Source organism: Manacus candei, unplaced genomic scaffold, assembly GCF_025592945.1.
Source record: "Manacus candei isolate 608988 ecotype Guabito, Panama unplaced genomic scaffold, ASM2559294v1 h1tg000048l, whole genome shotgun sequence".
Taxonomy (NCBI): domain Eukaryota; kingdom Metazoa; phylum Chordata; class Aves; order Passeriformes; family Pipridae; genus Manacus; species Manacus candei.
The window spans coordinates 3,801,209-3,821,717 of NW_026138096.1; the positions used below are offsets into that span (position 1 = coordinate 3,801,209).

Here is a 20,509-nt window from a genome sequence, read left to right on the forward strand (position 1 = left end):
ACAAATGGGGAGAAGAGTAGCTGGAGAGCAGCCCTGCAGAAAGGATCTGGGGGTGCTAGCCGACAGCAACTCAGGGTGAGCCAGCAGCAGCCCCGGCAGCCCAACCCCATCCTAGAGTGCATCCAACAAAGCATCACCAGTCAGTCAAAAAAGGTGACTGTGCTGCTGTGTTCAGTGCTGGTGTGGCCTCACCTGGAGTGCTGTGTGCTGTGCTGGGCCCCATGAATTAAGAAGGATGGTCAGGTCTCTGAATGCATCCAGAGGAAGGCAACAAAGATGGTGTAAGGGATGGAAGGAATGTTCTAGAAGTTGCAGCTGAGGACTCCAGGTTTGTCTAGTTTGGAGAAAAGGAGGCTGAGGGGTGAGCTCATTGCTCTCTGCAGCTTCCTGAGGAGGGAAAGCAGAGTGGGAGGTGTCGATCACTTCTTCCTGGTATCCAGTGACAGGACATGCGGGAATGGATCAAAGCTGCATCAGGGCAGGTTCAGACTGGACAACAGGATTTCTTTAGCATTCCTTTACTGAGAGGGTGGTCAAACACTGGAACAGGCTTCCCAGAGAGGTGGTCAAATCCTGGAGCCCATCACTGTTTAAGAGGCATTCAGACAACACCCTTAACAATATTCTTTAACTTTTGGTCATCCTTGAACCGAACAGGCAGTTGGACTAGCTGGTCGTTGCAGGTCCCTTCCAACTGAAATAGTCTATTCTATTTTAATTATTTACACTATGCTCTTCTTCAGAATATAGCTGTCATATATTATTTTCTTCCCAAACACTAAAAAGAACATAGACATGAAGGAAGAGATGTATAGCATTATCATTTCGCTTCAAGACAGAAACAAAGATGGGAGAAAGAACATTATTTCCTGGGGATGCTGTCATTCGGAGAGGATCAAATCAACCTCCTAAATCTCAGTCTGATGCTTTAGAATATACAACAAATTACTTCCTGTTAACTGTTCATGAGGGTGTTCTTAAACTTCCTTGATCTTCAAGCAAAATGTAGACCTTATATTATTAGAGTGACCTTCAACTGGAATCAACAGGAAATCATTTAAAGAATGCATCATGACAAATTTTTTATGTGCTTTCTGAATATTCAGACAAGGTGTTCACTGCATGTAAGGGAGAAATATAAATATTAAAAAAAAATCATCATGGGTCCTGCCTCAGAGTCTTATCACAAGAGAACTAGCTCTTCATGCTCAGAATGGAGGCCTGAAGAAAGCAGCCAGGGCCTGCAAATTCCGTACTTCCTTCTGTCTTCTACAGTCCTATAAACTCCCAGATTATTTAAGGCAAAAAGAACTTGCAGAAACACATGAGGAAATACAGGGACACTACTTTGGGCTAAATTAACCTACAAGAGGGATGTACCTACCAGAGTTTTGAAGGCACAATCCAACCCTCATTAAGGACCACTGAACTTGACCTGTACCCCAGTACACTCACACAGGGAAGTTGAAACAGGCAGCAAATCTTCTTTTCCAAGTAATTTTGCACATAATTTTGAGCTCCTTTCAATAGAAGAAACTCTTCTATCTGCCCAGTTCCATCCCACTGTTGATTTTTCTGAGTATACCCTGGCAAACTGTGTGCCATAAACGTTCAACTATCAAGCAGCCACTAAAACATTCCTTTTTCAGACAAAAGACAAAGGAGAATCATTATCATACAGGTCCTTTTATGAGAAAAGAAATTTATTGTTGTACTAATGTTTCTCCTGCTGATGTGAGATAGAGTCTTTCAAAAGATGTCAGAGTAGTACCTGGCCCATGGAAGCTAAAAGCATATTGATAGCTTTAGAAAGTCAGAATCAAACCATACAAAAATATGTATTTTTTAGTAAAAGAAAGCAAGTCACCATGAACCACATTGAAGAATTTCTAACTTTTCATCTGCTGGTTTGTTTTTTTTTCAGTGACTGACAAGATTTACTAGCCAGTTGGTAAAACAATGAAGGAAAGAGGCCAGTAAAACTATACAAAGCCAAGAGAAACTGTCTAGTACTAATTAGAAACAATGTGCTGCCTGATGACACTTTATAGACTCCAATTACCATACTCGGCAGGAAGGAGCTTTCAAACATCTGTATGATGATTATTCTCCACTGGGATGTCATTTACAGTGCAAAGTATTAAAAACAGGGCCAAAAAATCAATTATAATCTTTGTAAATGAGCATATTCTTTATCTAAGGGATTTGAACATGTGTGTGGAAATTGGTTTTAAAAGGAGAGACATTTCATTTGACAATGAAAAACAGGCAAAAACCTCCCCTACCCCGCATATCTGATTTGCACAAGATTAAACTTAAGGATCATTAAGATAATAATTTGTATGTAAAGTGCAAGAACAAAGTATTAGTAGAAGTTAGGCCTAACAAAGCAATGACTAACCACATGTCAGATTCAAGGATTATTTAAGTTTTTAGGTGAATATCCAGAAGTACAGTCCATGGACCAAGACTACTTGGATGATTAAAGATATTTACACACCAAGTAGGAATAAAAAAATCATACCTTTTATTGTACTAAGTTGTTCTAAACAATTATTTTCATATTTACATAGAAAACCACAAACATGGAAAAGTAATAGGAAGAGTAAGAAGTAATCAATAGCAATGCTATTTCAACTGGTCCCTATTTAATACATTAGAGTTGTGAATTAAGGATCTTAGCCTGTAATCAAAGGAAACCAAAATAATGTGGAAAAACACAAATTACCAGAGAAAAAATATATAATTATAAAAATGTAAAATTTACCACTGTAAAATAAAAAAAAAAGCCAAACCCACAAACAAATAAAAAAGGTTATTTGAGTGCATTGAAGGACTTCTTCTCTCATCTACTGATTTTCACGCATGTCTGTTATCTCAGAGGTCCAAAGGTATATGAAAGTAATGCTGAGTTTTATTCAAGAGCAAATGGGAACAGCAATGGTTAACTGCAGAAAATGGATAGAAAATTTGCCAGTCATTGCCTTAATTACAGTAGAATATCTGTCAGCTTTAGCCTGACTTTGGAGATGACTGATATGACCAAGCACTGTGCGTATTTTGAACAGAAAGTGAGATGAATATAACTTTATTCTCTTGGAGGCAAAACTTACTTGCCTTTGTAAGAGCAGATTAATGACCTACTAATATACCATTGTACTTCAAGACTATTTTAAATTATGAACTAATGGAGAGTGTAGACACTTGCTGAGCAATGCCAAAAGTACACTATTCCTGTGTTATAAAGGCTGTCTCCTACTAATTAAGGAGGTACTAACCTAAGGTCTTGGGTTTGACCTTTAAAGTCCTAAGCAATCTGGTAATCTAGCCCAGAGACCAGGCTTTCTGTGCACTTTACCCCTCTTTTTTTTTTTCTCTAGCTTTTACAAAAATGATTAGAGAGAAGCTGTCAGTCCCACTCAGCCACTGTGTCATTTGGTCAGACAGGACATGGACCTATTAAAACTCTCATTCAAACTTCACAGCTCATTTCTCCTGGTGGATACTTGAGAAGAAACTAAGAAGATATCCTGGCAGAGTTGTTTTATGAAGCTACCACTCAGTTTTGTCGTAGGTTACTTGGCAGATGAGCAATTTTAAAATGATAGTGGGATTTTTATGGTTAAGGTAGCCCAGAACAGGATGTGATCCCAATCAGCTGTGTATAATAAAAGACAGAGGATGGAGGATGCTTTCAAAATGCCATGGCCTCTTCATTGTCATGGAACATCATGGCTGTTACTGGTGTTCTGGAAAAAGGAACCGCACAATGTATTTAATATCATGTCCTCTGCAGAATTAAAATAAATTCTGAATTTCACATGAAAATTCAATATAACTAGGTTAATGCAGGATGTCTGCAGCAGAATTTCAGCTGCACAGCAGTCTCAAGCTATTTTGAGCAGTAGCAACTACTTAAGTAGAATCAGCGAGAGACCACATTCCCTATTGTTTGGGAATAACAAAGCTGGAACACCTCTAACAGGCTACCTAGGGATTACTTCAGCTAAATGCAGCTTTGTTATCAAAAGAGAAAAGGATTTTTTTCAGCCTGACAGCACCATAAAAACTCTTGTTCATAGTGAATGACACATGAACAGAGACTGGTGTTTATAATTTTCTGCTGGTTAAAGACTCATTCTTGCTCCCATTGAACTAAATGAGGCAAAACTGCCATTGATTTCAATCAGATTGTCAGTAGACCTTAAAGATACTAACCATCAGCACTTATTAATATGGAATTATCAGCAGAAAACATATTGACTACTCGATCTAAATACTTTATCTTCATTCATCAAAACACTTAATCCAAATGAACAAAGACAGAAAACTGAACCTAGACCAAAGGTCAGGCTGAACTTACAAATTGCACTGACTGCTGATACACATTACCACCAGCAGCAGTATAATGTGTATGGTACCCAATCAAACCAATGAACAGAATATTAAATTGGAAACGCACAGCACGCACACACACACCCCCCCCTTGGTTTCGCAGCAGTTCAAATTCTGCTTCAACCACAATCCTCTACCTTTTCACATAAAACATGAAAAATCCATTTAAAAAAATCATAAAACTCACTACTTATTTGGTGAAGCTTTTAATAATAAAAGCCAAAATCAACTTTTCTTATCACAAATGCTACAACTCTCATAAAAAGTTCTTAAACTCCACTGGTATTATTTTTAACTTCAGAGAAGTAATTGATGTACTATAAACGAGAAAAAGAGTGGTAAAAATTTCTGAATTTAATTATATGAATGGTATTCTGTACACACTTAATTGCATAGCAGTAACACAACCGCTTTCATTACTCTTTATAGCTTCAGATGCCCATTAGCACAATCCCCAAGGTTCCTTATGAATAATTAGATTAGAAAAGGGGGACTGTGATGAAACGCAATAGGATGTGATGCTTATGAAACAGCACATCTTGAATCCAGATGCTGACATGACAACATCATGAAGAGCTAATTTGCACATCCAAATTAATACCATCATGATGATAATATAAAAGAAAGATATGCATATAAAATGAGCTACAGAAAATAATGTCAAAAAGAATTGAGGTACTTATACTACAAAAATACATCTTTTTGACATTTTAACCCAGTTGAAAAGGTGTAAATAGACTAAATGTCATATTCATGAGCATAGAGATACTTAAGCAGACTTACTAGAATTTAATTCACTATCTGGCAACACATGGGCAAGCTGTTTAATAGTTATAGCCATCAAACATACACAGTACTCACATAAACAGGTGAATAAATTTCATTACATTCTATTGTGCATCTGTTTCTATTCGAAACACTGAATATTTTTGTATTGTTTGGTGCTTCTTAGGTATACACCATCAACAAAATCTTCAGTGAGGTATTTTTGAAGGATCTCTATACGGGGCCAAAAAGAACAAACAAATAGGGTTTAAAATACTTTAAAGAGTCAGGTATTTCTGCAGCTGTCCTGAGTTGTCTGCCTGCATATTTTCATGTCTGAATAGTTAAGAAAGATCTTCCTCAAATACACTTAACAGAAAATAATGGCATTACCACAGAAAGGCAGAAATAGTTTCCTTTCACTTCTGTGTCTCTCCTTCATGTAAAGCTTAAAACCCAAATACACATATTACAAGGCAGACTCTACCTTTGCTACTCGGACACTGATGTCCAAGAAGACGACTCCTCTCTCCACATTTTACAGCTTGTAACGTACATGGATCCTTTTTGCCCTATGCATTTGAGAATGTGTTTTGTCAAGGCTAGAACACTAGTTGTGTTCTAGTGTGAACATCTAAAGGATGTTCAACTTTTTAAAAAAAAACTGCATTCACATCAAGCTGATGGGATCCCTTTAGAGTGAAGAAACATATGTAAAGTCAGCTGAAATTATAACACTACTGAAAAGGATATGGCAGGAACAGAAGGATAAAAGTGAATTCATGGGACACAAGCAAGAGGCATAATACTGGAAATACAGTATTATAGACATTTTGAAACAAAATGAGTGAAGATTTTTTTATCATGCAAGGGTAAGGAAAACCTCATTAAATTAAAACCCCCATATTTAAAGCTAATAGCAACAGTGTTCTTCACCAAGCATTTCGGAATCTACTACAAAATATCACTGAGACAAGGAGGTCAGTAGGATTCAAGCAAGAAGTGCAGCTATGCACCTATCCACATCACTAATTATGACAAAATTTTACTAACTGGGACAGAAAGATGTATTAAAAAATAAAAAAACCTACAAAGCCAGAATAATTCCATACCTTTAAAACAATCACCTCAACACTGTGGAAAAGTAAACATGGACAAATGATGCACACTTAGAAGCGGGACAGTAACAGGGGAGTAACATCAAATGTTCCCACTTTGTATTTGGCTAGTTATGAGGAAGCATGCAGTATTTTTGTACATAATATTACACCTACTATGTGAACAACAAAAATGCTTCATTATTCATTCTAACAAAACGCTTCCTTTTAGAAGTTTCAAGTGCCAGCTTCTTCATTACCACATCCCAACAGTCTTTGCTTACTGAGATTGATCCCACACTGTTTAAATCACTAGGAGTTCCTTCCAGGGACTTCAAGGGAAACAGTATCAGGACCAAAGTCTAGGAGTAGAATACCTTAACGAAACCAAAAATCAAATAACCAGCAAGACATACAGGCAACCTGCAGTGAGGAAACATATGTGAGGCATAAGTGAAAGCTTTTATTGGTATATGAAAGCATTTTCATGAGCTTTTGCCACTGTAACCCTCATGCTTCCTGTACTTATCTGCCTTTTTTTTGTCACCTCTTGCTGTGCACTGTCTAAGTTATAAGATTCTGGTGGCATGTTCATTTTAATCACCTATGAGGCATCATACACTCTTGTGGCACTGAAGTGAATAAATAACACGACGTCTTTTATTTTGAGAACTCACAACTCTTAGTCATGATGTACGTTCTACTCACCCAAATAACAGACAGCCTCAAATCAATGTAGACCTTCACTTCAAAGGTGAAATATTAAAAAATACATGTATTTTTAAAGATCCTATGCATCATCCTAAAGCTTTTGACAATCTCCAAGTGCATAAATTCACAAAACACCATGCCTAAAACCTGGCATGCTGTTTTGTTCTCTAGTTGGCATGCAAGTTTGTCCTCCTCACAGTCTGCCTGCCACACAGTTTGTGCTTTGCAGCAGCACTGAGACCCATTTCTGAACTTACATGGAGCAAATGGATGACATCTTAGTTCCCCTATTCCCTGCCTTCATTATCTGCACAAAGGCTGGAAGTTCTGCCTCAGAATATGCTGTTCCTGAAACACTGTCAGATGATTTAGGGTAGGTTTGGCAGACAATGGTTTCTGAAGTTACATCAGCCTAGGTCTGTGCAGTAATTTATATACTGCTAAGATCTAATTAAGTCCATGTATTATTTCATACATGTTTTATTGCTAGCTTTTCTTGTGGAATGATCTTACATGAAATGTATGATACAATACCAGAACTCACTAAAATCAGGAGACAGACATGATCTATCAAAAACCTAAAGAATACTTAGGATACTAACTTTGGATGTCATGTCAGAACACTAATTCCTGGCATGAGAAAATTTAGGCAGGAAGCTTCTGTGAAATATTTTAATATTTTCTTTACTAGATACCAAAAATTTATAAGAGGTAACAAAGGGTAAAACAGTTCTGGAACAGGCCCTAAGCTTTCCAGTATTTTCAGACTACAGGCAGAGGACTGATGACAGATCACTATCACTCTGGCACCCGTCACTGCTTGGCAGAGCTGTGATGCCACATGGCATAGATATAACATGCATTGTATAGTAGTTCTAAACATAAACGTTTTAAAGATATTTAAAGATATTAATAGGACAACAAGAGGACAACAGAAGGTTGGTCTTACTACTACCTCTGCTACATCCCTGCTGTATTCTCTTCTTACATCAGTCTAGCAAATTTGCACAAGAACAGTTATGCACGGGTTTTTAATATAAAGAAATTATGTACAGATAAGGTTTGCAATAAAGCTCATCATTCATGCCTCCTTGCTAGTCTCTTTATTACCCTCATTAATATTGCTTTTCTGTCTACAGACCTGTGCCTCCAAGTGCTTCCTCAATTTCTCTCACCTGAATAGGACCATGGGACTTATCTCAAGGGTAATATTAAGTATGTTCACATATTTCCAGGATTTTTATGTATGCATCTAGTCTCTGACTTGCAGATATCATAACTGGAGCTTTAACTGTCCTTCTCTGGGAATCAAAGAAATGCATAATTTGACTGGCCTGGTGATAACACTTCAGCCTATTTAAGTGCATTCACAGTGCTTGGTAGCAGAAGTTTTATTAAAAGACACTCTTGGGAATCCATACAGTTAAAATTCCACTGAAGCCACCATATCTGAACAGCCCCCTAGATCTTATAAACACCATGCCCATTAAAGAGAGATGTGTATTAAAGACTGCATCTTTAGGGTGTCATAATATCCTGAAATAAGAACAAATGAACTCTTAGCTAAAAAACTACCACAGACAACAAATGAACTACTAGCAGTGGGGAAAGATAATTATTGTTTCCCTCTGTTTAAAGAAAAAAAAAAAAAAACAAAAGAAAAATCATACAAGAAGAGCCATTTCACAACTACTTAGCTAGATCTGGAATTTGAGAAATAAAAAAGTGTCAGTTGATGAATTACAAGCTTAATTACATCTGGGATAAGACATTTTAGAACCCATAGGAAAATGATTTGCTGAATGTCAGCATGCTCAGATGCCCACCAGCGAGCAGTCCCTCCTCTATTCCAGGGTTTCAGTGAAGACAACATACATGTCAACCACAGTAGAAGAAACACAAACTAATGAAACTGTGCATAAGCTATAATTACACTGTCTCAGTGAATGGCACTTGGGGTATTGTGAACAGATTGTACATGTTACTTCACACAGGGCTTAATGAAGCATTCTCTGTTCTACAAACTTCACCTCTTGATTTAATTAACCTTCATACCTATACATGCACTACCTACCAGTCATAAACGTTGGAAAACCCTTAAATCAACTACAATGCTTTTGAACTACATTAGAAAAGTAACAGAGGTTTGGTTTGTGTTCAGTTTGGCGGCTCATGTGTGAACAGCAAGCAAACTGTAAGGTTCTTAGATGACAAAAACTCACATGGTGAATTTGGCCCTAAATCAGTTCTCCCAAATATAACATCTAATCCTTTAAATGAAATTGCAGCAAAGCAGAATCGATTCATTCACAACAATAAAAACCGACTAAGATTTTACTAGAAGAGAAATAAACACGAAAATAATTTAGGAGGGCTACCTATTACAAGACTTATGGATATTAAAACATTCTGTTTTGCAGAACAAATTAGATGTCTAGCTCAACATCTCAAGTTTGTAAGCATGGCTTTGCACAAAACAAATATATAAAACTGCATCATTTTCACTGGCTCTTAAAAATGGAAAGGACACTCATCATTGTTGTCTCAAATGTAAAAATCATCATCTCACAGAGCACAGCAGTTAACCTTTTACAAGTTCAGGACAGAGCAGGCTGCTTACAGCCACTCTGTATATCTCCTGTTAGCCTGCATCTTCTTGTTCTCCTGTACCACTTCATAATTTCCTCCTGTATGAGTATGAATTCTTGCTCAGACTCTAGCACTAAATGACAAATACAAAGGGAAACTCTGTCTACTCTCCTGCTGGAAGCAAACCGAAGAGGCAGGGAAACAGTAAACCCCCATTTCACAGTTCTCTGCTAATGAAGGCTGCCCCCGGACTTTGAAGGAACAAAGAAAAAGAACTGCACTGTAGAAAGGCACCTCAGTGGCACAGGAGCTACGGGGGCTACTCCTGGCAGGTAGGGTTCAGCTGAATTTCTTTAATGAAGATTCAGTAGCTGTGTAAACGGCAAAGTAAAATTGACACACTTTCTCTGCTTCCCTTCCCCCAGGATTAAAGTTTGCATAACATACTTAATATTTTATTTCATTAAAAAATCAAGTTGAAATTACTTAATGCTCAAATTAGAAAAACACTCAGGATTGATTTAGAGAATATAAGCTGCATTGAAGAAATATTAGTAAATTCCACACAACAACAAAGAGCAAGTGAAAGCTGCAGAGATAATTTATGTGAATCTCTGAAGTCATTTTAATAGTACCTCTCATAAAAAATTAATCTGTAAAAGTTAGCAAGCATGACACAGAGGAGGAGAACCAGTGGACTGGATAGAAGTTGGTTGAGGGATAAAAGGGAAAGTTTGCCAGGCACAGAAAATGAGGACTCTGTTTGCATTTTAAAATTTTTCATCCATCTCTAAAGACTTACATTACAAGCAAAAAGAAGTACAAAGGCCTCCCTACAAGCCTATGAAGCAACACGATTGTTACTTTAAAAAGAACAAAACCAAAACCATATAGAATAAAGCAGAAAAAAAAAATCAACAAAACATAACAACATTTATGGTTACATTTGTCACTCCAGAAGAGAGATTTCAAGGAGGAAGCAGAAACCTGTGTAATAGAGGCCATAAAGCAGGATTTTAAATTAACTGAGAATTCAGCCAACCTTGACAACTTAAACAGAAGGTACCAGATCTGTCCTTTTCCTTCACTAGAGCTAGGCTATTCAGTTTACAAGAGAATCTCAACCAATGTCAATGTCATTTTGGCATAAAGGATAATAATAATTGTATTTATGATATATCCCTCCAAGGCAGCATGTGAGATCACTCAAGCAAGTTAAAATATGCCATAATACATGAAAACGTTTAATATATTTTTAATCTGTACTTAGTATTTTTCACTTCAGCAGAAAATGTGCAGCTCCTGTAAAGCAATATAGTGTTTTGTCTCATACCACTCTATTGGATAGCTAAAAAAAAACAACTATGTTGCTCAATAACGCAACAAGAGGAGTAGTTAAGCATGTTTGCTTACCTCACTACACTGCTGTTAGCTACTGAAGGGTCAGGCTTCACCTTTGTTATTTTCTCCCTAACTTAGTTCTTGGGGTCTGACTGCATGGTAGTAATTTGAACTTCAAGATACCAAGACAGAAAGAAATACTGTGATCCCACAAGGTGCCACACTCCAGTGAGACCAGGGACACAGAGTATGACAAATGACAGTTCAACTGGTGCTGAACAGTAGGGAGAGAATTTGGTATGGGATATGCTTAGAGCTGCTGTGTTGGTACCACAGATCCTATCGGCAGATTGTCCATCACTACCCAGGCTGGGGGCTCAGCCAACAGGGATACTCACCTTCAGCAGGGATGCTGAAGGTCCCAGTTGAGCTATTCCTCTCACCTGGTAGAAAGCAAAATCGGAACCAGTGCCTTCCAACTCCCCTGGGCTAAGCCTGAAACTAAAGTCTCTCAGGTTCCAAAGTGCCTCAACACAGGTAGGGTGCCCACCTGCCTCCTGCCATTTTCTCCTCCTCTTCTACAGCATTACCAAACAAGATGGACACACACAAGTCATCTCCACACAGAGCTCAGCATAAGCTCAGGGAATTCACTGAGAATCTGAAAAAATCTAAAGCTCAGGATGCTCCATAGATACAGTCAGAGTTTGAGTCCATTTCGACCAGAATTAAGTCAGAATTGGGTGACTTTAGGCCAAGGCACTTATGACTTGCATACTTAAGTGCTCTGGGATCTTGTGTTTCAAAACAGAAGCAGCATCACATTTTTTTTGAAACATCTACATGCTATGTGGTACAGGCATCCCGTTCTTTGAGATTTAGACAGCAGCACAGACCCATGAACTGGGTATGCACCGAAGAGGACTAAAAAGCGATACATTATTGAGAACTTAGCAATTCTGGAAGCCACAAGGCATCAGCTGATCTTTTGGGGATGTGCCTTTGTACTCTCTTATCCTCCTTACACAATGACTCACAAACTCCCCTCATGATACTTCACATGAAGTGAAGTTTCTGTGAAGGTCACTGCTACCCAAGGGAGAAGGCAAAGCTGCTGCTACAACCTTACACTCCAAGACTCTTCACCAGATATTCCCAACTCAAAGGGCAGTACGAGCTGCCAGGCTGCCATAGCAGGGACCTGGCTGTGTGGCACAGTTTGCCACAATATCCTTCAATGCTGTAGCCTGTATACTAACACAACTAAGAATAGTCCTGGAAGATCTAAAAAATCAAGGAAATGGTCAAAACATGGTGAAAAGCACTCTTGTTCAAACTGTTATTTACAGAATTGAGAAAGTAGCTATAGATTTTATAAACATGAGCGTGAAGATGTAGTTTCCTTAGAGTGACCACTTCCTTGAGTGCCTGAAGTTCCTATATTGTCTGGAACAGTGACAGAATAATACAAAGGGTATAATCCTGGATTTATAAGAATTTTGAACTGAACAGGTAGAGAATTAGGTTCATGGCAATTTTAACACCCTCAGATACTGGTAGTGCAAGGAACTGTCCTGGGCAGCACACTGGGTTTGTTAATGTAAAGACAGTGTAAATTTTTAACAGTCAGGACAGTGGCCTCTCTTATTTCTTACAAAAATAAAACTCTAGATGAACAACATGCCAGAATTCACATACCCTAGAAAACACCATGGTCTTCTGGGTTTATAATCAGACTGCTCTTCAAAGTCCAAAGCTGTGAACTAATTTATGGCCCCAGTTCACTTGTACTTGCTACTATAGCAAACCTTAAAGCCAATGAGGTTGATACCTGACTTCACAGTAAGGGCTTTCCACAGCCCTGACTAAAGCCTTTTTTCACCCTTACTGGTACTATTATAGATTTTATTCAGTAATTAAACCTAGGTTTCCCCTTCTTGCTGTTGTTGACAACAATGAGAGGTGACAGAAACACCAGGTGTTTTGTTTTTCCTGGGACTCTGAAAAATTAGAGGCTGGTGAATGAAAGAGTCCTCTATTTGCTTGTGTACCATAACAATAAATAAACCTCGATCTGCAAAAGCCAAATCTGTATTATATGCATTGCTTCAGAGTGCAACTGACTGGAAACATTTTTACTCTGGTCTGCAATTTGAGAATACAGCGCAGAGCAGAATAAAGCCATAGACTTGGAAAAGCTATTTATACTGCATATGCCCGAAGGAGATATAGCTAATAACTAATTCATTTCACATCACACATTTGAATGCAATATGAAAACTTCCCAGTTTCTTATCAGCACAGGAGAAAAGACCCCACTGTGGTTTTCTTTAAAATAATTAAGGATTCTTTACCAAAATATTTTAATCAAACTAAGTCTCCACAGTAGTATTTTCTTTCCCTGCCTCATATCTATTTCCTGAAGAGGTCCATACCTATTACTTGATAAAAGCATTTCACAACATAGCAGTTTCCCAAGCTATTAAGAATGCTGCTCATTTTCCTAGATAACACATTTTTTATCAAATAGTTTTCTACAAGCTGGATTAAAATCCAATATATTATTGGTCATATCAGTAGGAAAAAAAGGGAAAATCTGCTAAAAAATTCGGTGAGCAATGCAACTGTAATATCTGCATATGATAGGTTTTGAGTTCACTTAGTTTTTTGTTGTAGGAAAAACAGATCAGCTAAGTATTATTCCATGAAGTAAACTGCTGAATATTTTATTACAAATGATTAAGAATTAAATAGCAGATAAGAAAGATAAGGATTTGTAGTACTTGAGAGACATCAATAAGCACATTGAGCTTCCATTCTGCTGCAGATACAAAGCAGCAAGCTGGCACAATGCTCAGTGCAGTGATAGACTTCTCGTTTGTCCACACCAACAATTTCTGTTTTCCTTCGCTTTTCTTCCACACGCTGACACCAGGTGTTATAACAGCTTGACTCAAGGAGAGTGTCCTAAGAACAGTGTGGTTTCAGCCAATACTGGTGCCAAGGCAGCATCATAAATAAGCTGGTAGGGGAGACTGTGAGGAGCCCCAGCTGGTACTCCCCGGGAGCTACTATTGCCATGGGACTCTGCTAACTCTGATAGAAGAATAAGGGCCCTTGTGGACAAAAACAGAAGAAAAAAAGTCCAAAAAAACCCCCACCAATTACCCTATGGCTCAAAGACTTAGCAAACAATGACCCACTATTTAATCTGGGGCTTCTGTTACTTCTTAATTAAAAGGCAAGTTTTTGTTAACAGGTTTTATGCTTAAACTGGAATTAATTTCTATATGAAACAATGTGAATGAACTCCACCAATTTGTAATTCATAGCCCCTAGGGCCACTAGTTTTTACTGAGTAGCATGACAATATCCTAATTTTACTTCTACCACAGCAGAAGCAGCATGAAAATTATTTATAACACATGTTAAACATAAACTACAACTAGATATTGTGAGTGTACGCCCAAATAAGCATAGTCTGAATCTCTAACTAAATTTAACAGAAAGAATGCAGATCTCCTTCAATAACTCTTTTAGGGTTTGGGGTTTTTCCCCTTTAGCAGAATATTCTGATAGCATTAGGAAGCACAGCTCAGTGACTGGTGAACATCCATTTCCAGAGTGTAAAAGGATACACTACTTTGTGTGTGTGCATTGATTTTGTCCAGGAAATGGAGAGAAGCTGACCTGAGGTTTGCTCAGTTTCAGGCTGAGGGAAGGCTTCTGGTTTGTTGTGGGGTTTTTTTTATTCTGTTCTCACTTTTGCTGTTTGTTCATTTAATTTCATTATATTTACTTTATTCTGTGTTTATTGACCATGTGCTTTAGTTTGAATCACTGTATTATTCAGAAAAGAAATATGTCCCCATTGCAGAGTAACTGAGCAACAATATATTAACTACTAAGATTACCAAAGTAAGTTATCTAAATTATAAAATAGCAGATAACAAAATGTTGCAAAGTGTAGTTATAGAAGGGCTTAAAAATAACTACTCTGCAAAAAAGCATCAGCTGCTCACTTTTTCAGATTTTACTGTGAGCTAGAGCATGTCCAGACTACAGGCAACAAAAGAACATGCAAAGACACTACACAACTTCTGAAGACAGAAATGAGTATAGCTGTTTAGATTTCCAAATATATTAATATAAGGATACAACACCAGCTATTGAAAGCCATTGCTGCTTTTTAATTTTTGCTCACACAGTATTTGAAACTTTGAAGAGCAAATGTGCTACCTCATCATAATATTAACTCTTCAATCATGCCTTTTCCCATCAACTAAGTGGAAGATAAATATTTTTATGCTAATATTTAAAATAATCTTTATTAATTGCTGCCCCAATGTAAATGGCTTCATTACATACATAAGTAAAGAAATAAAACCCAAACAGAAAAGAGGAAAACACTAAGATGAAATAAGTAATACTATACTGGATATAAGCCTTTCTGTGTTTTGTTAAAAGGTCAGAATTATCTATTTCCCCAAGGAAACTCCAAGTATTTCACTTTTAACTTTTATAACAGAGACAGTGCAAAGTGTGTAAGTTACCAGAAATGTAAATTCACTAGTTATCAAACCTGTCCATTTTAATGGCAAATAACATAGCACTGCACAATCAAAGACATGTGACAGCACATCAGGCTTTTGGAGTCTTTGAATATATACTATGATACTGCTTGAGTCAGCACCATCTCCATAACACAGAAAAGTGAAAATGCCTTTTACAAGAGCAAGAACAGAAGGCAAAGAAGTGATCTCCTTCTGAGGTTTATTTATAACCACTCCCTGCAAGGGAACACGGATACTGATCATCCTGTCTCTCGATGATGTACCAATACAGGATGCTGATGTACCAGTACATCAACTTGTCAGGAGCAGCCAGAGCAGCATTAAATAGCAGCAAGGGTTCAGTGATGTTACAGTGCTGAATACACATAAAAGTTCCCATCAGTTTGCTGGTGCTGAAGAACGAGCGCTTCAGCTGCTATCCATGTTTGCTGTGTTTTCAGATGGGCATGCGGGGAGGTAACAAAAGCAAACACCATGGAACACTGAATCATATTCATTCCTTTTATAGAGTAGGGCAGAATAACACCAAAAAGCTTTTCTCTCCTCCACTCTTCCTTCATTTTAAGGTCTGTCTCATTGTGTGTGTACTACATTGGTACAACCAGTCTACTCCCAAACCAACTTAGAGATTTCTTCTACTGAGCCTTTGAAATCTGCATCCTCTCCTACTTGCTTTCCATGATATTCATCCTCAGCACTTTGTGCTGAAGAATTGGTGCTGATAGAATGGTCTGTATATCATCATGTTCTAAGTCTAGTTAGATTCTACCTGGAGCATCTGGAGTTTCATTTTAAAAGGTTTAGTTATATATGACGACCTTTAAAATAAAGTGAGAGCTTTTGGGTCAAGCTCTCAAAAACAATGATAGGAGAAACTCATTTGCCTCATTACTATTTTTCAAGATACCTTCCTATACATTTAATTGATTCACTGAGTGACTACCAAGCTAAAGTAAAATCAGCTTGTGACTATACACCTGAATACAAAAACAGACTACAGATTCCAACTTTTCATTACTTGACTTCAGTAAACACATTTTTCATTTAACATTAGAAATGTCTCTGGGTCTGATACTTCTAAATTCTCTGATTATGAAATTCCTTTCATATATTGTCTGGATTTTAAAACCATCTCCAGCATTTTACTACTGTCGCAATACTATCTATGCTAACAGAATTCTGTCATACTCTAGTCTTGTTGCAATGAGGGGTTAAGGTGAGCATTTATCAGGGATTGGAGGATACCCTGTCCACATTCTGCACTTCCACAGCAGGCATTAAACTCCAGAGCCTTATTCCAAAGCATATGGTTAGATTTAATTTTCTTTGCCAGCTCCCAGATACTTCCAATGTGGTATCCACTTTTTCTCTTGAGAAGGAACCTTTCTCAAGGCCTTTTCTGATCAGAAATTATTTTGTTGGCAGTCAGATCATAAATAAAGACAGAAGTACAATATTTTATAACCTAAAACTACCATTAAACACCATCAGAATTTTGTAGAACAAAAAGAATGAATGAATTTATCTCACCCACCTTCTAGGGGGGTTGGAACTAGATGATCTTTATGGTTCCTTCCAACCCAAACCTTTCCATGATTCTATGATTCAAATGCTTTGACCTGCCCAGATGTGGACTAGATAGATATACAACAGATATAAAGACTAATCACAAAACCCTGGCAGTGGACAAGAAAGGGAAGCATTTGACACAGACCACTATAGTATGACCAGTATGTCATCATAGACAGCATCACAAAAAAGATCTACTCATCTTCCTGTTCCACTAATGATACACATAGAAAATTACCAATTATCTGTTTGCCAAAGGTATGACCTGTCAATTGAAAAGATAGACATACCTTAAATTATTTGCTGCATTGCACAAATTAAACAGGAGAATTATGGGAACCTTTCATTAACCTCTTAGCAAGAACATATATTTTAAAACAACTACATTCAAAAGGAAAATCATCTAAAGACCAATTTTGCAAGGCTGAACATCAGTGGCATCTATTCTCTAAATCTAATGTTCTTTTGCCAGACAACAGAAAACAGATGCTATGTAGATACTTCAAAGCCACATGTAACTCACAAATTGCACGTGACCTACAGAATTCTTTGTCGTGATCATCAGCTGATGGTTTAGACCATGGCTGGTACAGGATCTCCCTTAGCAAGACCTGGACATTCACTGGGGGCAAATGTGCCAGCCAATATGAGCTTGCAACCATTCACTGCAGAACCCAGATGCTCTCCCAAGTCCTTAGTGCACTAGGGAGAAGCCACTGGAAGGGGTTGTCTCTGGGCACACCACCAAAGTAAGGATAAAGCTCAGCATCTGAAGGTGGAGGCAGCAAACAGCTGCAGCCCACCAGGTACCACGAAGGAACTGCATGCAGAAAGTATTCCCCCCATCTCTGGGCAAGACAAGACAGCTTCGAAGACTTTCAACTCAATATCTAAATGATGTAAAAATCAAAATTGTGATAGTCTTTGTGCAATTGGATTAATATTCAACCAATGTCATGCTCATATAAGACAATTTAAAAATCCTGCCTAATCAGTCTTAATTTTTAGATGCTATGGATGATCCAAGCAGAGCAATATATCCTATTGGATATCAAAGTCTTTTAAAACGTGAACCAACAGCACCACTTCAAAAACATCTTGAAACTTCTGTATTTTTAAATTTATGTCCCTTATAGTTCAGAAAAGACACAGGCAAGAGACAGAAGATTTTCCCATCTAAAACAAAAAAGCAAAGAGAAGTTCTGACCTCAAAAAGCAGCCAGTTGACACCGAGATTGCTTGCTCATTCCAACAGCTAGCTGAGATACCAGAGCAGATATAAAGAAACCTCATTATTAACTATCATTTATTGATCCATTTTTTCTTTTGATAATAGAGCTGTTATTTTATAGTCAAAATCTATACTTTGTTAGAACACAGTCTATTTTCATTTTATGACTGCTGAGCATAAAAAGTAAAATGAAAGTATGTGTAAAAAAAGAAGTGGACTTTTGGTTTAGGTTTTCACTTTTTTTTTTCTTTTCCACAAGTAGTTAAAACCAAATAAAGTTGAGCTGCCAACAGTCCCACTGTCTAACTGCCACTGAAGGCAAGTTTGTGAACCTCAGGAGAGGGTGAGTTTCCCACCAAGCTGCAGACTCGTAAGGAGATGTCAACATCAAATGCCAGAGTCAGGCCAGAAGTCTCTTTTCAAATAATTTTTTTTTGAGAGTACTGATGAAAAGATAGTCCACAAAAATGAGGACAAATCGTACTGTCACAACTACCCAAAAAGCAACAGAATCAAGAGTCAAATGAGATCAAAAACGGTTAGTATACATGACTGTACCTTGGTCTATCATTTGGAAGATATAAATTATCAGTGCAAGCAGTGCAGCTTGTCTACTATATATAGGGCTAAACCCAGATGGATTCAGTCAAGGAAATGTGAGGATTCTAGATGCCACCAGAGTCGCCTTGCGCACAAGCTTCCTTATAGCTTTCCCTAAAAAACAAAGAAATTCAAGACAAAAATGGTGAAAACTTTCCTCATCTAAGGATAATTTTTCAAGCAGGAACAAAACTGCTGACCCTGTAAGCAAGCAAGCACCTTGTTCTCCCAATCACTTTCAATAACAGAAAAATACTTCCTCAGTGGACATTCCCAGACTTACAGGAGTGTAAGTCACAAGCTGCAGCCCAGATATTTCTAGCTTCTACATTCGTTTACATCAGTGTAATTAGCTGAGGCTCAGGAGAGTTTCCTCCCTCATACTGCTAACCCCAAAGAAGTAGATACTAACTTTAGAATTACCAGCCCTGATCTAAGTCACTGAAATAATTAAGTACCTTGAATATTCCTTAATGTGAAACCCATTGTATCACTGTTAAAGGGATTCAACTCAGATTAATCAATTTACCTTCCATCAACAACAGTTCAATCGAATGCTTGTTGAAGCAGAGTTTGAAGAAGTACTAACTTCTTCAGTTAATAAAATTTAAAATGGAGCCCAGAAAATCAGTCTACAGGATCTAGAGAACAGGTGCTCTTTCCCTTTAAAAGGTATGATCTTCCTAGTCAAAAAGGCAAAAATGATAGGAAAAAAAAATCACACAAGCATATTTATTTCAGAGAAATGAACTGTATTTCTGTCATCAGAACATAAGGAGATGAAATTCAGGAACCACATTTTATATTAATATTGGTATTCAAACCAAAGCAGCCCAAACTACCAGCCTCATTCCAGGTCTGTATAGCATCAAAGAGAAAAACCTCATGGATCCATGCAGAAATATATTCTTCATTTTAATTTACATCTTTCACTTTTCAAAAGCCTTTCTTTTCTAGGAGTTACATAGGAAAGCAAATACATGCAAGCACTGAATATGAAAAAAAGGAAATCTATTATATGTTCCAGGGTGATTTCAATGCTTATTTACACATGCTTACATTTAAATTTGCAGAGCTTTGAAATTCAGAAAGATGAAGTGCTGTATCAAAGCAGTTCTTTTTATTAAGGCATTTGTCATTGTGTGAATCTAGTCCAGACAGCAGCAATCCATTCCAGTTAGTTACTCAGGTCTGTATTTGTGTGCATCATGCACTCTCATGAGAGAGTTTTCCTTCTACTTATGCTTGCACTATTTAAAGCAGTACTTTTAATAAACAGTGAATCTGAATCAAGCCCACAGTACTCTTTTGGTGGAAATGGGGCAAGTCCTCTGGGTATGTAGATCATCATATCTCTATTACATAATTTCCAAAAGCAGTGGAGGTACAATACTTACACCAGAAGAGGGACTGCTGTACATCACTACTTCAAAGATTCAGTATAAGCAGTGAAGAACTATCAGTATGTGTATACAACACGTGAATGGTAAATAAAGTGACATGTAGCAAGCCATGCCTTTGAACAACCCATCAGTGCAGAGAGTACTCTTTATGTAACCAAATTTAAGTACACTTCCCATCCCTTACATTGCAATTTCCTTAAAAAGGCAGAGCCCTACAAAGTGCAATCCCATTCC

The 20,509-nt window shown here is 37.6% G+C and overlaps 1 protein-coding gene across 14 annotated transcripts in view; it reads right to left on the bottom strand.

The window, feature by feature from the left end:
- The window catches only part of PPP2R2C (protein phosphatase 2 regulatory subunit Bgamma), a 193,354-nt gene that overhangs the window by 68,740 nt on the left and 104,105 nt on the right, over window positions 1–20,509 (bottom strand). For 5 of the 14 annotated variants that reach the window (XM_051798374.1, XM_051798377.1, XM_051798375.1 and 2 more), the window contains one exon: window positions 18,831–18,986. The exons of the other annotated variants lie outside the window; for them this stretch is intronic. In XM_051798374.1, coding sequence (XP_051654334.1) covers window positions 18,831–18,843 — 13 coding nt within the window. In that variant the 5' untranslated portion in view covers window positions 18,844–18,986. The remainder of the gene's footprint in view (window positions 1–18,830; window positions 18,987–20,509) is intronic. 14 annotated transcript variants of the gene reach the window in all.